This window comes from Carya illinoinensis, chromosome 3 (genome assembly GCF_018687715.1).
Source record: "Carya illinoinensis cultivar Pawnee chromosome 3, C.illinoinensisPawnee_v1, whole genome shotgun sequence".
Classification (NCBI taxonomy): domain Eukaryota; kingdom Viridiplantae; phylum Streptophyta; class Magnoliopsida; order Fagales; family Juglandaceae; genus Carya; species Carya illinoinensis.
This window is the reverse complement of record NC_056754.1, coordinates 42,285,233-42,307,692: the sequence shown is the minus strand read 5'-3', so window position 1 is coordinate 42,307,692 and position 22,460 is coordinate 42,285,233. Positions and strand designations below refer to the sequence as shown.

Here is a 22,460-nt window from a genome sequence, read left to right as displayed (position 1 = left end):
ATAAAATAAAATTGAGCGATTATTTGGATAATGAGATAAGATGAGATAGTTTTAAATGAAAATTGAATAAAATATTGTTAAAATATTATTTTCTAATATTACTATTGTTTTAAGATTTGAAAAAGTTGAATTATTTATAATATTTTATATAAGAATTTAAAAAAATTATAATGATGAAATAAAATTAGATAATTTTTCAATCCAAACAATCCCGAGTAAAAAGAGTCGTGTGTATTATTTTCTTTTAATTTGTTGTCAGGATAATCCAAGATACCACAAAACACTAATGCTTCAACTTTTAAGAAGAGAAAATATATTTAGTTTTGAAGTTACGTAAATTTTATGTATTTTTTTAAAAGAAAAATGAATAAATACATGATTTACATAAAAAATTATTTTTTTAATAATAAATTCAATTTTTTTTTTTTTAAATAAGTATGCATAGCTTGTCTATCCAAAAATTGTATATAGGATCACTCTTTAATCAATTGGATATTTTATTCTCACTCCAAAAATATGTAAAACACATCATCCACTTCTTAAATTAAATTCCTAATATTTAAATTTTAAGTCTTTTCTTATAAATTAAATTATGTATAAATATTTTATCAAGTTCCGTCTGCACCGCTAGATAATAGAACTTTTTTCAATGAAACGAGTTTACCTAAACTAAAAACCCGCCACCGCCTAAACCCTTTGAGTGACCTCGCAGTGCGGAAAGCATTCACTGACTTCGCAGCCACTCTGCTTTAGTCGCCGAGCAATGGCCGTCGCCAAGAGAGTCGAAACTTACGAGGACTTCGTGAAAGTCCACGGCCTGCTACTCACGGCGTCTGGACTTCCTCAATCGCTGCACTACCAGCTTTTCCGGAAACTCTCGTCGGATACCTTCGACGGCGGTGCCCATTTCAGAATCGAAACCTGCGACGGTCGTCAGAGGCGTCTCGTCCTTACCTCCGACTTCATGCCCAAGGACTCCCACGTCTTCCTCGTCGACCACGCCTGGACTTTCCGCCTCTCCGACGCCTACCAACAGGTCCTGGGTTTCAGCATAACCTCCTAGTCTCCATTCGCTTAGATATCATCTTCTTCTATTTTATTTTTTGCGTCTTTTTCTTTTTCAGTTGCGGGAAGTTCAGGGATTGGCAGAGAGGATGGCCGCTTTGATGTGCTTGGACGATATCGATTCGAATTCCGATCCCGAAGAGACTAATGAATCTGTAGACGGAGTTTCGCATCGCACCGGTACCGAACTGAGAGTTGCAGAACTGGTTGAAAATGAAATCAATACTGCCAAAGAGAACGGAAAAGACGGCGCCGTTTTGTGGTTGGAGCTTGAGGAGCTTGACATTGACGATGACACGCTATTGTCCCTCGACCTATCTAGTCGATTCCCGGTGTGAAAGATATGCTTTCTTGAGTTTTTTGCATTTAGAATATTTTGTGGATGTTTTCGGCGTCTCTACATGTTTTTCTCATTTGGATATGCTAATTAGGGTTTACTTGCGCTGAGTCTGTGCGGAAACAAACTTGAGAATATGGAAATAGTTTCCCAGGAAGTTACTAAATTTGGAAACTTACGAGCGCTGTGGCTTAACAATAATCCTGTTGTCGACAATTGGTAATGTTGGTTGATACATTGGAAATTGTTGGTTTAAAAGTAGGTTGTTTATTAAGAGGTAAGACTGAACATTTTTTTCCAAAAAAAAAAAAAAAATCCAGCGAGGAGCAATTAGCTGATATGGTTCTCCAAAGGTTGCCGAATTTAGAAATCTACAACTCACGATTCACTGCCAACTTCGGGGAGTGGGCGTTGGGCTTCTGTGGAGGAGTGTATGTAAAGGATAATCCAGGCAGAGTCCACCAGGTTGACCGTCCATTGGAGAGTGTAGCCTCTCTCGACCTCTCGAATAGGTGTATCCACAGTTTGATCAATAAGGTTCGAGCATTATCCATTTGCAGTTCAGATATGCAAAGAAAAAAGGACAAAGTTTGATTGCTTTTTGGATTTTGTATGTGCAGTTTGCAGTAATAAGTTAGTCCAAATAGTGTACTCATTGCCGATACTTCTCTAATTCCTCTTTTGTTCAGGCTTTTTCCCCTAAGTTAGTCCAAATAGTGTACTCATTGCCGATACTTCTCTAATTCCTCTTTTTTTCAGGCTTTTTCCGCTGTTGAGTTGCCATCTCTATCATACTTGAATCTGCGGGGGAATCCATTGGAACTAAATTCAGGTGGTGACTTATTGGAAGTCCTGAAGGGATTTCCCTCCTTACAGTCTCTGGAGGTATTTTTGTTTGATATAGCTACAATGCTCCACAGAGACACTATTGTTGAAGACTTTGGAGGGTTCATGAGTCTTTCTAGATGTTAAATCATTGTACAGGTTGATATTCCTGGGCCCCTTGGAGAAACTGCCATCCAAATTCTTGAATCCCTTCCTGAACTTTCTGAACTGAATGGTGTCAATGCCTCAAAGATATTAGAAACTGGAAAGCATGTGATTGACTCTATGCTTCGGCCACGTCTTCCTGAATGGACTGCTGAGGAGACTCTTGCTGATCGTATTATAAATGCGATGTGGCTATATTTGATGACATATAGACTTGCAGATGAGGAAAAGATTGATGAAACCTCTGTATGGTATGCATTTATTTAAGAACCCAAATGTTATGCATTAAAAAATTGATAAAAAAAATCTTCTGTATTCAGTGATACTTTGAAGCCATGATGGTTGTTTGGAATTCTTTGTAGGTATGTGATGGATGAACTGGGCTCGGCATTGAGGCATAGTGATGAGCCAAATTTCATGGTGGCTCCCTTTCTCTTCATGCCAGAGGGGAATCTGGCATCAGCTGTGAGGTTTTCCTTTTATCTTTCTTGAGTTTACTTTGCTGCTTTGATGCAGATACCATTTTTTTCATTTAGTATGTTGACTTACTTTGGCATTTGATGGATTTTCGTTCTTTATTAATTACTGAAGTACGTAAAATTACTTGGTGCATGTTCTACATCTCAATTCGTCCGAACTGTTAATTTCAACACCCATATGAACCTTGTGCTTTTGGTTTGTAAAAATGCATGTGGGACTGGGACTTGATATGCATTTGGTTTTTATGCTAGTTTGCCTTTGTTGTAAAGCAAATGGCATTAGCAAAATTGTTGACATAAAAAATTCCCATTTTCCTTTTTTTCAGCTTTTCTATTTTGTGGCCAACCCAGAATGTTCAAAAAGGAGATGAGTGTACCCGTGATTTCCTTTTCGGTATTGGGGAAGACAAACAACGATCTGCTAGACTCTCTGCTTGGTTCCATACTCCGCAGAATTACTTTATCCATGTATTGTCTTCTATTTCTATATTAGATGGTGACTCTCACTGTTATTAACTATTTAAACTTTTGACTTTTTCATCAATTAAAGATAAATTAATTCCTTCAGGAGTACGAGAAACACTGTCAGAAATTGCGATTGAGAAGCTTGATCTCTCCATCCATTCAGTCTTCTTCAACTAGTAGTATACATCGTATTGATGAATCTGCTTTATGTGTTTACACTGATATTCCTCAAGTGGAAGAGTTATTAACACGTCCGGAATTTGTTATCAGTATGTGCTGCGTTTCACTGCTTTCAAACTCCTTTATGATGGACTTTTATTTAATATATTTATTTTCTTTTGTGGTTGTGTCTTAATATGTAGCATTTTTCTATAAATTAGTTGGATGTTTATGCATCTGCAAGATATCATTAAGGATATGTGATATTACAGGCTCCATAATAGTTCTCTGTATCGCGGTCTCTAAGCAAAGCTGCAAAATTTAGATTTTTTTAGTGGTGGTGGTTTTGTTTGACTATAATTATTTCATATTTGTCGTTTAGGTTGTCTTTTTTGACTATGCTTTCTTCTCTCTTGTAAGTTCTCTTCTATGATTTGTTTTGCTTACAGCATCTGAACCAAAGGATGCCGATATTATATGGACTAGTATGCAGGTAGATGAGGATGTGAAGAAGGCTGCTGGAATAACGGATCAGCAATTCATAAACCAATTTCCTTTTGAGGCTTGTCTCGTCATGAAACATCATTTGGCAGAGACTATTCAGAAGGTTAGGAAAGCAATCTCGCTTTCATCTACATGCTAATATCAGCACTCTTGAATGAACTGACCTTTTCTTGGACTCTGCCTATTCTTATTAATACTATAGTTTACTTATCAAAAAAAAAAAGAACTGACCTTTGTCTGTCATTAAAATTGAGTAATTTTCTTTCCAACAGGCACATGGATCTCCTGAATGGTTGCAGCCCACTTATAATCTCGAAACCCATCTTGCTCAACTTATTGGTGATTATTATGTACGCAGTAGAGATGGGCTTAACAATCTATGGATCTTAAAACCTTGGAACATGGCACGAACTATTGATACAACTGTCACTGATAATTTATCTGCTATCATCCGTCTGATGGAGACTGGGCCTAAAATTTGCCAAAAGTATATTGAGCACCCTGCTTTGTTCAATGGGAAGAAGTTTGATATCCGTTACATAGTTCTGGTTCGGAGTATGAATCCTTTAGAACTATTCCTTTCCGACGTTTTCTGGGTATGCACATTATTTCTTTGGTCTAATAGTTGGCTAGCTGCCTATATGATATGCATATAAAAAAGATGCCTATGTGATATGGATCCGTTGCATTGCTATCTAAAGATGAATGAAGAACACTGTTTGTGGCCTATTTCAGATGGTATCTGCTTTAGGACAACAACCCATGTTTTTAAGGTGGTTCTTTCACTTTCATTTTCAGGTTAGATTGGCAAACAACCCATATTCCTTGGACAAGCACAGTTTTTTCGAATATGAGACTCACTTCACTGTCATGGTATGTTTCTATGCACCATGTTTTAACCATACTCTCTATTAAATGTCTGTTACATGTGGTTATGGACACCTCCCATGGAATATAGCCTGAAGACCGAGTGGAAGGGAATCTAATGAAATTTATCCATTTTATTTAGAAACAAGTTTCTGCGATTACAATGAAAGCTCTACTTTATTCAATGATCACTTTTATGGCTTCCAGAACTATCGTGGGAGATTCAGTCATAAAAACACGCGAGAGTTTGTGACAGAATTTGAACAGGAACATAAAGGTATGGGGGCTTACTCATCTATAATTATTGCTCGTCTTCCAAGGAGCCCACACTTTTTCATTACAACTCCTAATGTAATTCCTATATTTGTTGTAGTTAAATGGTTGGAGATCCACCTAAGAATAAGAAAGATGATACGGTCAGTCTTCGAGGCAGCTGCTGCAGTACATCCAGAGATGCATAGTCCTAGATCGAGGGCTATCTATGGTGTGGATGTAATGCTTGATAGCTCTTTCCAGCCCAAGTTACTGGAGGTTTGTAGTTGAAATTCTGAATGCCAGCTTCCAGTTATTTATTTATTTATTTTTAATTTGTTTGGATCCAAAAAAATGATATGTTGTTTGTTATGTAGGTGACTTACTGTCCCGACTGTACAAGAGCGTGCAAGTATGATACCGAATCTATGGTTGGAGGGGGAGTCATTAAAGGTCAAGATTTCTTCAATGATGTGTTTGGTTGTCTCTTTCTGAATGAAACTACCCATGTCAACCCATTGTAATTCGAGGTTTTGGAATTAGTTTCTTTCGCTGTGTATTCGATACATAATTTTGTCACTTAAAATATCATCAACCATAGTGTTTTGCAGAAAAGGTCTAGTAACGTTAACCTGACATTTTCCCTATAATTGAGTGTTATGGCTTGTGAATCGAGCCAGGCAAAGCCAAAAGTTTTCAATCGTGGGAGGGACGTCACATTTTGTTGTGTAAATTGGGGGTGAGGCCGCTCAACCATTCTTTGTTTGACTCAAGGTCACGTTGGGTTGAATTTGAGCAGATAGCGCGACTTGAGGCTGTCCGAGTTTGGGCTCCAGTTCGGCTCGACAATCCAACCCACCCGAATTCAGTCAGGCTAAAGAATTTAGCTCGGCTCGACTCGATGTTTAGAAATTCAGCCCGATTCGAAACTATAGTTGTTACTGAGCAGTGGAGTAGCATGTTCAGATTACACCCCTACCTGATCATGTATTGGATGGCCATTTTGATCAGATTATTCCCAAAACTTTTATTTGAATTTTGAATAGGTAGACATAAAATATGTCATGCAATACTTATGTAACATATAAATATTGTAATATTCATGTTCTGTATAATTTCCTATTCCACTCAAGAGTCAAGACTCCAAACTCGGACACGAATTGTGGAGTTTATAATCTTGAGTTGAGTGATATCTTGGATTAGAAAGTTGACAAGTGATCTCATCAATTACTACATTTTGTCGTTTGCCTTCTTAAATTTTAATCAAAATCATTTAGTCTCAATTACTAAATGAAACAAACTAGTATAAATCTCGTTTGACTTGTTAGTTCGCTCGCATATTCATAAACATATATATTAATTTATGAAGATGCATCAAGATTGTGTTTACCTAAAGATGCATCATACTATATATGTATATAGTTAACTATATCTATTATATAGAGTAGGTAACAAGTATGATTGACTAGAGTTGAGTATAATAAGAGCGTATTTATAAATAATTATGAACAATTGCATTTATTGCATCTTCATATTTACATAATATCTCTTTAAATTGGTCTACATTGGATTATGCATCTTCAAAATTTTGCATAGCTATGAATAGTATTTCTTCAAGTTTGAAGAAGCACAATTCACTCTTCAAACATTATTTTACTATTTTTTCTCTCTTTTACGCATTAAAATCAATTTTGTGAAATTTGTATTAAGATGATTTTGATATATTAAATTTATATTAAGTTGATGATATAAAGTGGTTTTTTAGTATATATTAATATTTATTGATGAGTGGTCATTTTGATATATAAAATATATAAAAATAATAATTTTAAGAAAAAAATAAAAAATAATAATATTTTATTATTATTTGATTCAAAGATGCATAATCCAATGTGGGGATTTTTCTTTATATGTAAAATCAAGCTTCAAAAGATATAATTTTAAAGATGCATATAGAGAAACTAATGCTAGTAATCTAAGCTTGTATCCAATTATATATTGTAAGTAAGAATACTTTGATTATTATTATTATTATTATTATTTCTTTATTTCTATATTCAAGATCTTTTTAGAATGTTCATAAACGAGTCAAGTCGAGCTGAGTGCTCAATTAAGCGCTTAATTTAATTTTTAGTTGATTTTTGAGTTTAGTTTGAACACAAGAATATCTTATTCGAGTCCGTCCAAACATTCAAAAAAAGCTCGATTTAAGTTTGGACCAAACTTGAACTTAATTTTTTTTTTTAATAATTGAGTCAAATTGGACCGGGCACTACTCGCTCAAATTCGGCTTAATTATATCTCCATATAAACCATTACCATAAAAATATAGAGAATCGAACATAAACATTTTACAACTCAATAATAAAATATTAATTTAAAAAAAATCCAAATTCACCATATTTTATTACCATAGACTTATATATGTTTTTTTGACTCTATTGTAGAAATCAGACAACCATATTTGGATTTTTTTTTTTTTTTTTTTTTTAAATATCCTTTAAAAAGTTTCAATCAAGCAAAATAAATCCTCTTTTCTACCTCAACTGGTATTAGGGCTAAGTGGTGTTGGTATTAGAACCGATCTTACATGCTTCAGATTTTCCTTCACAAAACAGGAACGAATGCTAATTTGGTTATAAGAAAATTATCAGATAGTCTATATGGATGCACCTTATTACAAAATGTCATGTTATTAAAATTAGTTACGTAATATCCATTTTTAATAGCTTACCACCCAGAATTATTTGATTTAAAAATACACTCACAAGTACCTATGTGTTTTTCTTATTTTATAATATAAAATTAAAAAATAAAACTAGAACCACCAAAAAGGCCACCCATGGTGGCAACGGATCACCCCCAGTCAAGGTGCATCTAGCCACCCACGCATTGGGTGGCAACAAACCTTTTGAGATGTAATTGGTCCAGTTTTAGAAATTTTTTATAACTAAATTGGTATACATTAGTTTTAAAAATTTAAAAAGCAATACTTGACCGATTCAACACCGAAACTCATGGAACTTTCGATTTTTTCAGTTTCGGTCTGATCCGGTCCGATTTTTCCAGTTTTACGGATAAATAAATCTTACTCTAATAAAATTTTAGTAAGTGATTAACCCATATCCCTCATTTTGTTATATTAATTTTATGTTATAAAATTCAAATATGTTATATCAAAATTCAAATATTATATTAAAAATTATAAAATTAATTTATGTTATATCATAATCAAATGTTATATCAATTTTATATTATAAGATTAATAGAGATGAATAATAAGATTTGAAAATTTTATTTTATATTAATTAGCAATTTAGCATATAATATATTATAAAAATTATTTTTATATATAATATAAAAAATTAAAAATCATATGTATCAGTCTAGTTTAGTTTGAATCGGTTTTCTAAAATCTAAAACCGAAACTAGACCAATTTTCAACCTATTTTGCTAAGTTTGATCCGGTACTGATTTAATTTGGTTTACCGGTTTCCCGATTGTTTATACAGCCCTACAAACCACCTTGCAGGGATGGATCTCACCCTCAAAATGAGATGCTTGGAGCACCCCCTATGGGTAGAGCACCACCATATTCTTGTTCTTTTTAATTTTAATTTTTGTTTGTCTAGCTTCAGTGGATGCAATCTAATTTAGGTACATATTTCTATTCTTCAATAGAAAATTGATGTGTCTTTTTTTATTGAAGAGTATAAAGAACCTAATTTATTCAAGTCCTAATTATAGACAAATATCACATACTCATACTTCAAAGCTAACTATCACTTGCGATCGTAACTCGCTGAATCAAAGTTTACTTAAGAAAAATGATACGCGCACAATTTTATTGCAACTTTGACCAACTTTTCAATAAAGTATTATTGAAGAATTATATAGAAATTAATGAATTTCTATATAACTAACGAATTTTTCAAATTAACGAAATTTTCAAATTAATGAATATTTTATTCCCGAATACCCAATTGATTAATTAAATATTTATAACATACTCTTTTATTTGGCAAATAAGACAATAATCGTTGACATTTTTTCAGAATTTAGCGTAGACCCCTTTGAGATAAATAGTCGTTTTTGTACAATTCTAAATGTGAAGTAAGTCTTTTTATTTTGTTTATGAAACTCAATACTTGGAATTCAACGAATCCCCTAATTTCTTTCTTTTTCTTCTTTGTAAAAAAATTGAAATGAATGCATTTTTTATCTTAAAATGAATCGTCCCTTTCTTTTCTTTTTTAAAAAAAAAAGATATTTGTATCGACATATTTCTTGATTAGTTATAATAATGCAACTCATTCAAATTTGACATACACAAGACTCTTAATTTCGTTGAGAACTACCAGTACAGGAAGGAAGGGAAGGGCTGTCTTGACAAGTCCTCGGCAAAAACTTATGGAGATAGAGGTTCAATGGTTACATACGTAAATATGTGAATCAACAATAAGGAAGTGAAGTAACCCATTGTATGGGGCCATTGTATGGGGTACGAACACTCTTACAATGGTTGGCACTTTCATCCCTGCTTGCTGCTTTCCATGCCAAATAGGTCTTCTTATAGGGGGTTCGGGGGGATGTGCCCCATGAAACAGGGGATTCGGGTGGAGGATCTCCCTGAAACGAGTTAATTCTTTTCTTTTGAAATCTCATCGAAGCTGTACAAAATTGATCAAGGGTTCCTTTAATGTAGTTTCTCATTTGATGTCATTGTTAAGATTTGATCTTGGATAAGACCTGGAAAAGACAAGAAAGAAAGAACACATAATTAGAGTAAAAGGTAGCTAATTAGCCTATTGAGTCTAACCAGTTTGATTAAAGGAGATAGAGTATTATAAGTGAGATGTTCCAGTAACTACCTAACTTAGATAACCTTAGCAGCAGGAACTAACCCATGCAAGAAGGCAGTACTTAGCCCCAAGAGAGTCCCCACGTCCAAGGTTTCCCTTTCCAAAGGCTTGACGTTGTAAAATATTAAATAGGAAAGATGGTTTTGGCAAGATACCAAAACCGTGTATATCATTAAGATTATACAGAATTTATAGTTGAGATCTGATTACAATAATAGCAAGCATATCATTTGGGATATACGCAAATACAAGTTTGAAAATCAAATAGCCTAGTTTGTAGGAAGCACAAGAAGGATATCCTTGATATCCTTAACACCCTCCCTCAAGTTGGAAGGTATGAAATAGACCAACAGTTTATCACGCAAAATACAAAACCGATCAGCAGTGTGGCCTTTGGTGAAGATATCTGCAACTTGATTGCAGGTATTAACATAACGAACAACCACATCTTTGTTAACCACCTTCTCTCTAATAAAATGATAATCAAGTTCGATATGCTTGGTTTGAACATGGAAAATAGGATTAGAGGCCAAAGACATAGCACTGAGATTATCACACCAAAGCGTAGGGAGGGAAGATAAATAAATGCGCAATTCTTGCAAAAGCATATAGATCCAACATACTTTAGCTGTCGTTAAAGCCAAGCTCTGATACTCTGCTTCAGTACTGGATCGAGAAACAACTAGTTGTTTCTTAGAAGACCAAAAAATCAAACACTGCCCAAGATAAATGCCATAGCCACTGGAAGAACACCTATCATTTGGCTTATCTACTTAGTCTGCATCACAGAAGGCATGTAAGACAATAGTGCTTGGTTTATAGTGAAGACCAAAATTGGCAGTATGTTGTAACGAAGGACTCTCTTGGCCAAAGTCCAATGGGTGCTAGTGGGAGCTTGCATATGTTGACATAACTAATTAACGAAATATGCAATATCAGGACGTGTAATGGTAAAGTATTGTAGGGCCCCGATAATTTGGCGGTATTCAAAGGGATTGACCAATAAATCATCATTAAATTTAGGCATCTTCGAACCAGAAATGCAGGGAGCCTTGTAAGGCCGAGCACCAACCATATTTGCACGATCAAGTAAATCGGCAATATACTTAGATTGACGTAAATGCAAACCAGTATCATCACGTGCAGCCTCTATTCCCAAAAAATAGCTCAAGTCAACCAAATCCTTCATCACAAACTCAGACTTCAATTGTGCAATAACAGAAAAAATTGCGGAATCATCATTGCCAGTAACAATGATTTCATCAGCATAAACTAGTAAAAAAATATGCAATTTGTCTTTGTGAAGAGTTAAGAGGGAGTAGTCAACATGTGAACTAGAAAAACCAAGATCAAAAAATGTTTGTGAGAGATGAGTGAACCAAGCTCCTAGTGCCTGCTTAAGGCCATAAAGAGAGCGTTGTAATTGATAGACAAAGTCAAGATGCTCAGCACTGATAAACCCCTTCGGTTGCTCCATATAAACATTTAATGTAAAAATGTATGGGATACTACGATACGATAATTTGTTTTCAGCATAAGGACGTAACAAAGGATAGCATCGACATCCAAAGTTACATAGAAAGGGAGTAATCAGGTGCAACTTTGTAAAGTTTAGAAAAAAGGAGTATCATTATTTAAAACTGGCGTAGGTAACCTGTTGATTAAATATATGATAGTTAAAAATGATTCAACCCAAAATTTCTTAGCGAGTCCAGATTGCGCAAGTAAAGTGAGTCATGTATCAACAATGTTGAGGGAAAAATGAGCGTATTGGCATATTCTTGTGAAAACCTGTGTAAAATAGTGTTGTAACAAGTGTTGTTGCGGAAGGCTTGAAGTGTGCTCATTATTGGTCAAAAGAAACAACTTCGCTCGACCCTCGCTCGACAGAGCGCTCGAGCGAACTCAGGCAGATTCAACCACTCGACCCTCGCTCGACATACAGCTCGAGCGAACTCAGGCAGATTCAACCGCTCGACCCTTGCTTGACACTGAGCTTGAGCGAACCCAGGCAGAGTGTGTCGCTCGACCCTCGCTCGACACCTAGCTCGAGCGAACTTAGGCAGATTTCGGCGCTCGACCTTCGCTCGAGCCAATGTTTCAGATCACTTACAATGTAGGGTTTTGAACGCCTCATTTTGATGGGAACTATAAATAGAACAGCTTAGCTTCTGTTCTAGTGTGGAGAATCAGAGCAAAAACCCTAAGGGCCTCCAAGAACTTCTTAGAGCAACCTCTCCCCCATTTGGTTGATTCTCTCTTGGATAAACACGTCTCCACCACAACATACACAAAATCAACTCTTACTTGAGTCCATTGAAGTGGACATTTTTGTTGGCCGGAAGAGTCTGGAGCTGCCGTTGATGCAGAGATCGAGAGGTTCTCGTGGGAAGCTATAGGAAGGTCGGAGTTTCGACACTACATGCGTGTAGAGATCAAGTGGGTCACTCGTGGTGTTGCAAGCCGAGTTTAGCTACTACAAAGGTTTTGTGAGTGTCTCTAAATTGGTTGTAACAAACTAAAATTTCTATAGTGGATTTGAGGTGGTGTCTTACACCCGGAGTGGTTTTAGATTTTGAAGATGTTCTTCAAATGAGTTTCCACTCCGTGAACAAAATCATGTGTTGATTATTTGTGTTATTTGACTCATTTATTAACTGCTTGTTTGATTTATTTTCAAAAGACCATAAAAATTAGATTACACCTATTCACCCCCCCTCTAGGTGTAGTGTTGTGTAGAACCACTGCTTTTTCAATTGGTATCAGAGCGGGTTCACTCCGCTAGGATTTAGTTCCTGAGTGTGATCCTGCTGTAGTGGTTTAAATGGATAGGTCTCAATCACTCACATCTCCACCATATTTTGATGGAAACAACTATGCCTATTGGAAAGTGAGAATGAGAGCATTCTTAAAATCTGTGGATGAACGAGTATGGGTTTCCATAACAAATGGTTGGACAGAACCAGAAGTTCTTGTTGACGGAGTTCGAACGCCCAAAGGTGTGGAGAATTATTCTAGGGATGAAATAAATGAGTGCGGTTGAAATAGCAAAGGGCTTAATGCGATCTTTATGGCTGTATCCCAGGAAGAATTCAAAAGAATATCAATGTGTCAAAATTGCAAGGAAGCTTGGGATATTCTTGAGATTACCCATGAAGGTACCAAGGCTGTAAAGAATTCAAAGCTTCAAATGTTGACTACTAGTTTTGAAGAGTTGAGAATGAAGGATGATGAAACATTTGATGCTTTCTATGCCAAACTAAATGACATCGTCAACTCTCGCTTCAATCTAGGAGACAGAATTCCTGAGAATAGAGTTGTAAGAAAAGTTCTCAGATCTCTTCCTGAGAGATTTCATCCTAAGGTTACGGCTATTGAGGAAAGCAAAGATGTGGATACTATGAGAATTGAATAATTGGTGGGCTCCCTCCAAACATATGAACATACTCTTCCAATGGACAAGAAGCACAAGTCCATAGCCCTCAATACTGTTAGAGAGGAGTCAGATGAGTCATCCGATGATTTGGCTATGAGTGACAAAGAAATAGCATTCTATGCTAAGAAATTCAGGAAAATGTTTGTCGCTAGAAATAAAAAGAATCAGAGCCTAGAGAAGAAAAAGTTTGAAAAATACAACAGAGGCTCGAGTTCAGGAAACAAGGATAGAAGCTTTGAGAAGCACACTAGAACAAATAGAGACAAGGGTCAGTCAAGTGTGCAGTGTCATGAATGCCATGGTTTTGGACACATTCGCCTGGAATGTCCAAACTACAAAAAGGCAAAAGAAAGAGCAAAAATTGCATCCCTAAGTGAGAGTGAATCTGAGTCAAGTGATTCATCAGGGAACTCTTCCCCAAAAAGAAATCTGAATTACATGGCATTCACTGTCTCGGTAGATAGCAAAAGTCAACACAGTGAAAATGTGTCGGATGATGAGAGCAAGTCTGGAAATGAATCTGAATATGAAGATGTGCTGCAAGAAGTTTATGAGAAGTTATACAAGGAATGTGTTAAATTGAGGAAACTCAACAAAGTGCACATTGAAGAGATAGACTTCATTAAAAGAGAAAATGAAGAGCTTCAAGGCAAATTAACTGATGCCATTGTTCTACCTGATCACTTTAAAATGAAGAAGGTTTGTTTGGAAGATGAGTTAAAAGCTCAGGAAAGTGAAATAAGCTTGCTGAAGGAAAAGCTGAAATCCTTCTCCAGCGGGAAACAAAAGTTGGATGAAATTCTAAGCTTTGGAAAGCCCCATAGTGACAAGAGTGGTCTGGGATATGGTGCAGTAAAATCTGAGACTGAAACCACCTCAAAGGTCTCCCACAAAAATGAGAAGAAGACTGTGTTTGTTCGTGAATCAGCTGTCAATGGAAAGACTAACCCATCTGACAAGGGCAAATCTCATGTCCAAATGGGTGTTCTGTCTCATGTGAAACCAAGAACTAGAAATGCAAGACCTATTTGTCACCACTGTGGTAAAACAGGTCATGTTGTAACGGAGTGTTTTAAGCTGAAAAGATACATCACGTATGAACATACACCTTTTCAAAGCAAAAGTGTGCACCCTCCAAACATGGGTAAACGTCTCATAACTGCTCCTAAGTATACTTCTTCATTCAGGAAACAAAGAGATAGCAAAGAAAACTATGTGTGTCATAATTGTGGTAGGGCTGGCCACATCCGACCAAATTGCTATGAGCTTAGGAAGAATCACATGAAAAATGGAGATAGACAACCAAGAAAAGGGCATCTGAATCTTTGGAGTCAAGTGATGGCCTTAACTAGGCAAAATGAGATGCTGAATGTCAAGTTAAACCAACTGTCAACTACCAAAAAGGGTGGCTCTCCAAAAGTTAGAAAGATGTGGGTCAGAACTGGAGAAAGAAACACATGTCATGTGGCACACATTGCTCTAAAGACTAGAGACACATATGTGTGGTACCTTGATAGTGGATGCTCACGTCACATGTCAAGTGATAGGAGTTTGTTTAAAACTGTTGAGGAATACAAGTGTGGAACAGTAACTTTTGGAGATGGTGGAAAAGCTGATATAGTTGGAAAAGGTGAAATTGATATACCTGGACTACCCGTCTTGAGGGAAGTACTGTTTGTTGATGGATTAAAAGCAAATCTTCTCAGCATAAGTCAAATGTGTGACAATGGTGCTGAGGTTCGCTTTTCAAAAGAAAAATGCATTGTTTTAGATAATGATGGAAACTGCATGATGCAGGGAACGAGGACATCTGACAATTGTTATAGCATCACTCCTAATTTTCAACATAGTTGCAACAGTGCTAAGAGTGAGGCAACAGACCTGTGGCACCAAAGACTTGGACACGTGAATCATAAAAATCTGTCCAAGATTGCCAAGAAAGATATGGTGATAGGATTGCCTGAGCTGGGTAAAGTGGAGACTCCTGTGTGTGGGTCATGTTAATTGGGAAAACAAGTCAGAACAGCTCACAAGAAAACTACGGCTATCCTAACTGAACAACCTTTGGAGTTATTGCACATAGATCTTATGGGACCCTCTAGAACTGAAAGCCTGGGGGGAAAGAGATACATACTGGTAATGGTGGATGACTTCACCAGATATTCATGGGTGGAATTTCTGAGAGAGAAAGCTGAAGCTCCTAATGTGATTAAAATATTGTGCAAGAAGCTTCAAAATGAGCAAGGAAAGGTAATAGTCAGAATCAGGAGCGATCATGGAAGAGAATTTGACAATTCAAATCTTGAGAGTTTCTGTGATGAAGAGGGCATCAGTCAAGAATTTTCTGCCCCTATCACTCCACAGCAAAATGGAGTGGTTGAAAGAAAGAACCGGGTGATTCAAGAAATGGCTCGAGCCATGATACACAGCAAGAATGTTCCTACCCATTTCTGGGGAGAAGCTGTGAACACGGCATGTCATATTGTGAATAGAGTCTATCCGAGACCAAACACTTCCAAAACACCATATGAACTGTGGAAAGGAAAGAAACCAAATGTGAAGTACTTCAAGGTGTTTGGAAGTCAATGCTACATTTTGAGAGATAAGGAAAACTTAGCTAAGTTTGACCCCAAAAGTGATGAAGGGATTTTTCTTGGATACTCTAGAAACAGTCGTGCGTATAGATGCTACAATCTGCACACCAGAACTGTAATAGAATCCATAAATGTGGTAGTGAATGATGCTCCTGAAGAGAAATTGAATAAAGATGAGCCATCTCACTTACCAAGTGGAACTGAAAGAGAAGATAGTGATGCAGTAAGGGAAAACTTGGAGTTCGCATCAAATGAAAAGATAAGAAGCCAAAAGGAACCTTCTTCAAGAGTAAAGTTGAATCATCCCCAAGAAAATATTATAGGAAACATAGATGAAGGGATGAGACTAAGAAGGAAGGTGATAAATCAATTGGCTCACTCAAGCTACATCTCACAAATTGAGCCAAAAAGGGTCGAAGAAGCTTTGAGTGACGAGAATTGGTTAAATGCTATGCATGATAAAATAAATCAATTTGTGAGGAACGATGTGTGGTATTTGGTGCCAAGACCAGAAAGTCACAATGTGGTAGGCACAAAATGGATTTTCAAGAACAAGTCTGATGAGAATGGAATCATTGTGCGAAATAAAGCAAGACTGGTAGCTCAAGGGTATGCCTAGATGGAGGGTATAGACTTCGATGAGACTTTCGCTCCGGTTGCCAGACTTGAGTCAATTCGAATTTTGTTGAGCATCGCTTGTCATATGTGCTTCAAGCTCTATCAAATGGACGTCAAGAGTGCTTTTCTGAATGGAGTTCTCCAAGAAGAAGTATATGTTGAACAACCAAAGGGTTTCAAGGATCCAAAATATCCTAGTCATGTCTACAGGCTGAAGAAAGCTCTTTATGGCCTAAAACAGGCTCCCAGAGCTTGGTATGAAAGACTAACTTCCTATTTGGAGAACCACAAGTTTTTGAGAGGAAGTGTTGATAGGACATTATTCATCAGAAAAGCTGGAGAAGACATAACAATTGCTTAAATCTATGTGGATGACATTGTTTTTGGATCTTCTATTGACACTCTGGCTCTTGATTTTGCTGATGAAATGAAGAATGAATTTGAGATGAGCATGGTAGGTGAATTAACCTTTTTCTTGGGACTCCAAGTAAAACAGTTGAATGATGGGTTATTCATATCTCAATCCAAATATGCAAAAGATCTTATCACAAAATTTGGATTAGATGGCAAGAGTCATGCTAGAACTCCCATGAGCACTAGTGCTAAGCTAAGCGCTGATCTGTCAGGCAAGGATGTTGAGCAATCCTTGTATAGGAGCATGATTGGGAGTTTGCTGTATCTCACTGCAAGTAGACCCGACATTGCCTTTAGTGTTGGGGTGTGTGCTAGATTTCAAGCCAATCCAAAAGAATCACACTTGATAGCTGTCAAACGCATACTTCATTATGTGAATGAGATGATTAACTATGGGATTTGGTATTCTAGAGACTCTAACATTGAACTTGCAGGCTATTCGGATGCTGATTGGGCAGGTAATGCAGATGATAGGAAAAGCACCTCTGGTGGGTGTTTCTATGTTGGGACGAATTTGGTAGCCTGGATGAGTAAGAAACAAAACTCAATTTCCATGTCTACGACTGAAGCTGAATACATTGCTGCAGGGAGTTGTTGCACGCAATTGTTGTGGATGAAGCAAATGCTATGTGACTATGGCATTGCCCAAGGTGTGATGAGCGTCTATTGTGACAATACCAGTGCTATTAACATTTCAAAAAATCCTGTCCAACACTCTAGGACCAAGCACATTGACATTAGGCACCATCTCATTCGGGAGCTTGTGGAAACGAAGGTTGTGACTCTTGAGTATGTTCCCACCGAACACCAACTAGCCGACCTTTTTACAAAACCCTTGGATAAGCTTCGGTTTGAACTTCTTAGAAAGGCTATTGGGGTTTGTGCTTTGACATAAGCCTGAAACATGCATAACATGCATTACATGTTTTTCATGCACTTTCAATTTTTTTTTTTTTTTTGTTGATGTTTGGGTTGCATTTGTTAGCTGTTTAGTTTCACTGTCATTGTTTGCTGCCCCTACATGCACTCCATGATTGCGCTATATAATAGTGGGGTTGTTAATTCTAAAATCTAAGTGCATGTATCTTTTGAGATTTGTATCATATACCTATATTTTACAAAGGTTTGGAACATGAGTATCTCGTGTAATCTGTGACTGGCATCACACACTTCACTCCAAACTCGGTCAATTGACATTTCACCACTTGTGAGTTTATTGGGGAGGCAATCAAAAGTGGTAGGAAGCTCTATCTTCATACAGAATTGACCACGGGCTAGATGACCTCATCATGGTTCGTTTGTGCAAAAATATATATCTCAAAAGGAAAAGAAAAAGTGAAGTTGAAATAAAATAAAAAAAAAAGAAAAAAAAAAGAGGGGGGTGAAAAACAGAATAAGTTTTCTGTTTTCTTGAACATACTGAGACAAGTATTTAAACAGAAAGATTTAGGTCCTAGCAGCATTAGGTTTAACTTTCTGTGTCTTGAATGAGCTTCCCAAGCACTTATGGTTTCATGTTCAGCCCAGCCCCGCTCACGCCTTACGGTTGAAATTTCTTGATTGAGCAAGGACCGCTTTAAACACGCACGTCTATATTACTTGTGATACTTTGTTTTAAACTGAGTGTTGTATGGGAATATGATGCTTCTCTACATTTGATATGTACTCTTGGTGTGAAAATTGACATTCCCAGTATTTGTCCAAGTCATATGAGTGTTGTGTGCTTCAAAACTGGGCAAAATGTGTTTTTCTGGAGGTCTCGCTCGACCCTCGCTCGACCCCGCTCGAGCGAAAACCGCTCGACAGCCGCTCGAGGGTTTTAAGTTCGCTCGAGCGAACGTCTGTTATAAAAACCAGCGCCGCTCGAGCACAGTGCTTTCTCTTCCAGTTTTTCCCTCCCGTGCGATTTTCTTCCACTTTTCTCAAATTTCTTCGTTTAATCAAGTGTTTTCCTTCCGAAATCATCTCCAAACCAAGGTAAATACCTTTCTCTTTAGTATTTTCATGATTTGGTGTATTTATTTTAGGTGTTTTCTGAATGGTATGCATATAGGTTTCAGATTGGGGGTTTGAGATTGTTTCTTCGATTGTTCTTCATTTATCTTGGTTTATTGAGGCTATTGTGTAGCCATTGTTGGGATTGATTGTATTTAGGAGGTTTTTGAAACTCCCATGGGTCTATACCCGAGTTTCTCACTTGGATGCACTCCAAGTGTTCGATAAAATGCCTCAATGAAGTGTGTTTTTGGTTTTTCATCATGCATTGGCATAGCATTGTTCCCATATCTATTTCATGTCTATTCTAGGTTTGGGACATCATTTAACTAGAATTGCATTATGTTTTGAAGGCATTTTGGTTTAGGATTGGCATGCACATGAGTCATGCATGAGTGTTGGCTTTCGCGTGCCAATAGGTTGGCATTGGCTTGTAAATGGCTGGGCATTGTCTTTGCATAAGAGTCATGCACATGGGTTGGCATTGGCTTACATGTGGGTTGTCATTGCATATGTGTCATGCACATGAATTGGCTTGCAAATGGGTGGCATTGTTTTGAAAAATGAACCAAGTCCTACATTGTTGGTTGGCATTGTTGTGTCAGCATGCATGCATTCATCACGTCTTTGCATTGCCTTAGCCTTGTCTAACGTCATTGACTCTGTCTACAGCTGAAACTATGTCTCGACGTGTTCGTCGTCGTCAAAACCCCCCTGCACCCGTTCAAGCTCACTTCCATAGTGCCTGAGCTCAGGAGCTATATTCTCAGAACTTCTCGCATCATGCTCTCATAGTCGAGCGTGAAGTGACCTTAGGTGAGCTTACCGAGACTATCATTCCCCGCATCTTTGAGTCTCGTCAGTGGCAGGCATTGACCACTGGTCATCCCACTCCTTCTGTGGAGATGGTTAGGGAGTTTTACTCCAATATTCATGACATATCTGTTGATAACTCGTTTGAAATCAGTCTCAGGAATGTTGTTTTCAGAGTCACTCCGGGCATGATAGCGACTCTGCTAAATGCCCCTCGTGAGCACTATCCCGAGTTTCCTTACTCGCGGACATCACCTCCCAGTCCACAAGTCATTGCTAGTTGTCTTTGTGGTTGGCCTAGTAGTTGGGAAGGGACAACCCCTATTTCAACTGCTCGTTTTACCCCTGATCATCTCATTCTCAGTAGGATTGTTCTTACGAACTTAGATCCTACAGGCCATAATAGTGATGTGGGTCTTGACCGTGCCCTTCTGCTATATGCCTTGATCAATGGTGTCTCCATTGATCTAGGAAGACTTTTGTGTTGGGTTATCATTGAGGAGTATCGGTCCTCCAAAACACGGACTGATTTGCCTTTACCGTGTCTAGTCACCTGACTAGCTCTCTCCCAATCTGTTGCGTTCCATCCTCAGGAGCCTAGAATTGCACTTAAGGCCCCTATTGGTCGTAGGACGGTCCAGCTGAGTCGTGCTCACACAACTCCACACCCTCTCCGTGTTGAGCACCCTCCCGCTCCCTCATCTCAGCCTTCGAGCTCCCGACCGTCCAGTTCTCAGCCGTCTACCTCAGCCCCATCCAGCTCTCAGCCATCTTCCTCAGCCCCCGGTTTGTCAGAGCCTAGTCTTCAGCAGGTACTTGAGTATCTAGCTCGCCCTGACGCCCGGTTCGACAGCCTAGAGGTGAAAGTTGATAACCTGCAACAACTTGTGACTCAACGCTTCAACGGCATCGAGAGGCAGCTCAATGAAAATGATGAGTATGCCGATGGTGATGATTGAGACCCTTGGCCTCTTGTGACAAAAAGGGGGAGATATTGTTGAGGGGGAGGGAGATATTGTTGAGGAGGAGTAGTACAGTACAGTATTAACTCAGGGGGAGTGTTACTTGTACTAACACATTTTTTTTGGGGGAACAGCAGCTTTTGGTTATTTCTGTTGATTTATATTTCTAGTTAGCTGCTGGTTGTTTGACTAATGTTTCTTGAACTCCTGATTTGTTGCTTAATAAAGTATTTCTTTTCTAATTATGATTTGATTTGAGAATTATGATTTGAGAATTGCAAATACGTTTTTGTGCATATGTGAATGGGTATGTTTAACCGTTTGCTAAGCGTGTGCAGAAATATTTCAACATGTTCAAGAATATGGATCTAGTTGGGTGTGCTAGGATTAGGTCATATGTATAGGTTAGAGGTTTTGTCACAGAAATGCCAAAGGGGGAGATTGTTGAGGGAAAAATGAGCGTATTGGTATATTCTTGTGAAAACCTGTGTAAAATAGTGTTGTAACAAGTGTTGTTGCGGAAGGTTTGAAGTGTGCTCATTATTGGTCAAAAGAAGCAACTTCACTCGACCCTCGCTCGACAGAGCGCTCGAGCGAACTCAGGCAGATTCAACCGCTCGACCCTCGCTCGACATACAGCTCGAGCGAACTCAGGCAGATTCAACCGCTCGACCCTCGCTCGACACTGAGCTCGAGCGAACCCAGGCAGAGTGTGTCACTCGACCCTCGCTCGACACTTAGCTCGAGCGAACTTAGGCAGATTTTGGCGCTCGACCTTCGCTCGAGCCAATGTTCCAGATCACTTACAATGTAGGGTTTTGAACGCCTCATTTTGATGGGAACTATAAATAGAACAGCTTAGCTTCTGTTCTAGTGTGGAGAATCAGAGCAAAAACCCTAAGGGCCTCCAAGAACTTCTTAGAGCAACCTCTCCCCCATTTGGTTGATTCTCTCTTGGATAAACACGTCTCCACCACAACATACACAAAATCAACTCTTACTTGAGTCCATTGAAGTGGACATTTTTGTTGGCCGGAAGAGTCCGGAGCTGCCGTTGATGCAGAGATCGAGAGGTTCTCGTGAGCTTAGGAAGGTCGGAGTTTCGACACTACATGCGTGTAAAGATCGAGTGGGTCACTCGTGGTGTTGCAAGCCGAGTTTAGCTACTACAAAGGTTTTGTGAGTGTATCTAAATTGGTTGTAACAAACTAAAATTTCTATAGTGGATTTGAGGTGGTGTCTTACACCCGGAGTGGTTTTAGATTTTGAAGACGTTCTTCAAATGAGTTTCCACTCCGTGAACAAAATCATGTGTTGATTATTTGTGTTATTTGATTCATTTATTAACTGCTTGTTTGATTTATTTTCAAAAGACCATAAAAATTAGATTACACCTATTCACCCCCCTCTAGGTGTAGTGTTGTGTAGAACCACTGCTTTTTCAAACAATATGGTGATGTTTACGTTCTGCAGTACTATTTTGCTGAGAAGTATGCGGACATGTTCGCCTATGTAAAATACCATTTTTCATGAGATATCGAGTAAAAAGGGAGGAGATGTATTCTCCACCATTATCGGTTTCTAAAAGTTTAATATGAGATGAAAATTGGTTTTCCACAAGCAGCCGAAACTGAATAAAGTAATTGAA

At 37.9% G+C, this 22,460-nt stretch overlaps 1 protein-coding gene across 2 annotated transcripts; it reads left to right on the top strand.

Moving 5' to 3' along the window:
• The first annotated feature begins 632 nt into the window (after nucleotides 1-632).
• On the top strand, nucleotides 633-5,733 carry LOC122304280 (tubulin--tyrosine ligase-like protein 12). 2 transcript variants are annotated; one of them, XM_043116452.1, is made up of 15 exons: nucleotides 634-1,036; nucleotides 1,125-1,397; nucleotides 1,497-1,621; nucleotides 1,723-1,939; nucleotides 2,162-2,287; nucleotides 2,387-2,643; nucleotides 2,755-2,862; nucleotides 3,198-3,339; nucleotides 3,440-3,605; nucleotides 3,945-4,102; nucleotides 4,272-4,595; nucleotides 4,798-4,872; nucleotides 5,074-5,143; nucleotides 5,240-5,397; nucleotides 5,496-5,733. In XM_043116452.1, exons 1-15 carry the CDS (start codon nucleotides 764-766, stop codon nucleotides 5,640-5,642), a joined length of 2,619 nt encoding a protein of 872 aa, XP_042972386.1. In that variant the 5' UTR covers nucleotides 634-763; the 3' UTR covers nucleotides 5,643-5,733. The 2 variants fall into 2 exon arrangements, with proteins under 2 accessions (XP_042972387.1, XP_042972386.1); XM_043116453.1 differs by lacking the exon at nucleotides 5,496-5,733 and having other exon boundaries at nucleotides 633-1,036; nucleotides 5,009-5,143; nucleotides 5,240-5,383.
• The last annotated feature ends 16,727 nt before the right edge of the window (nucleotides 5,734-22,460 follow it).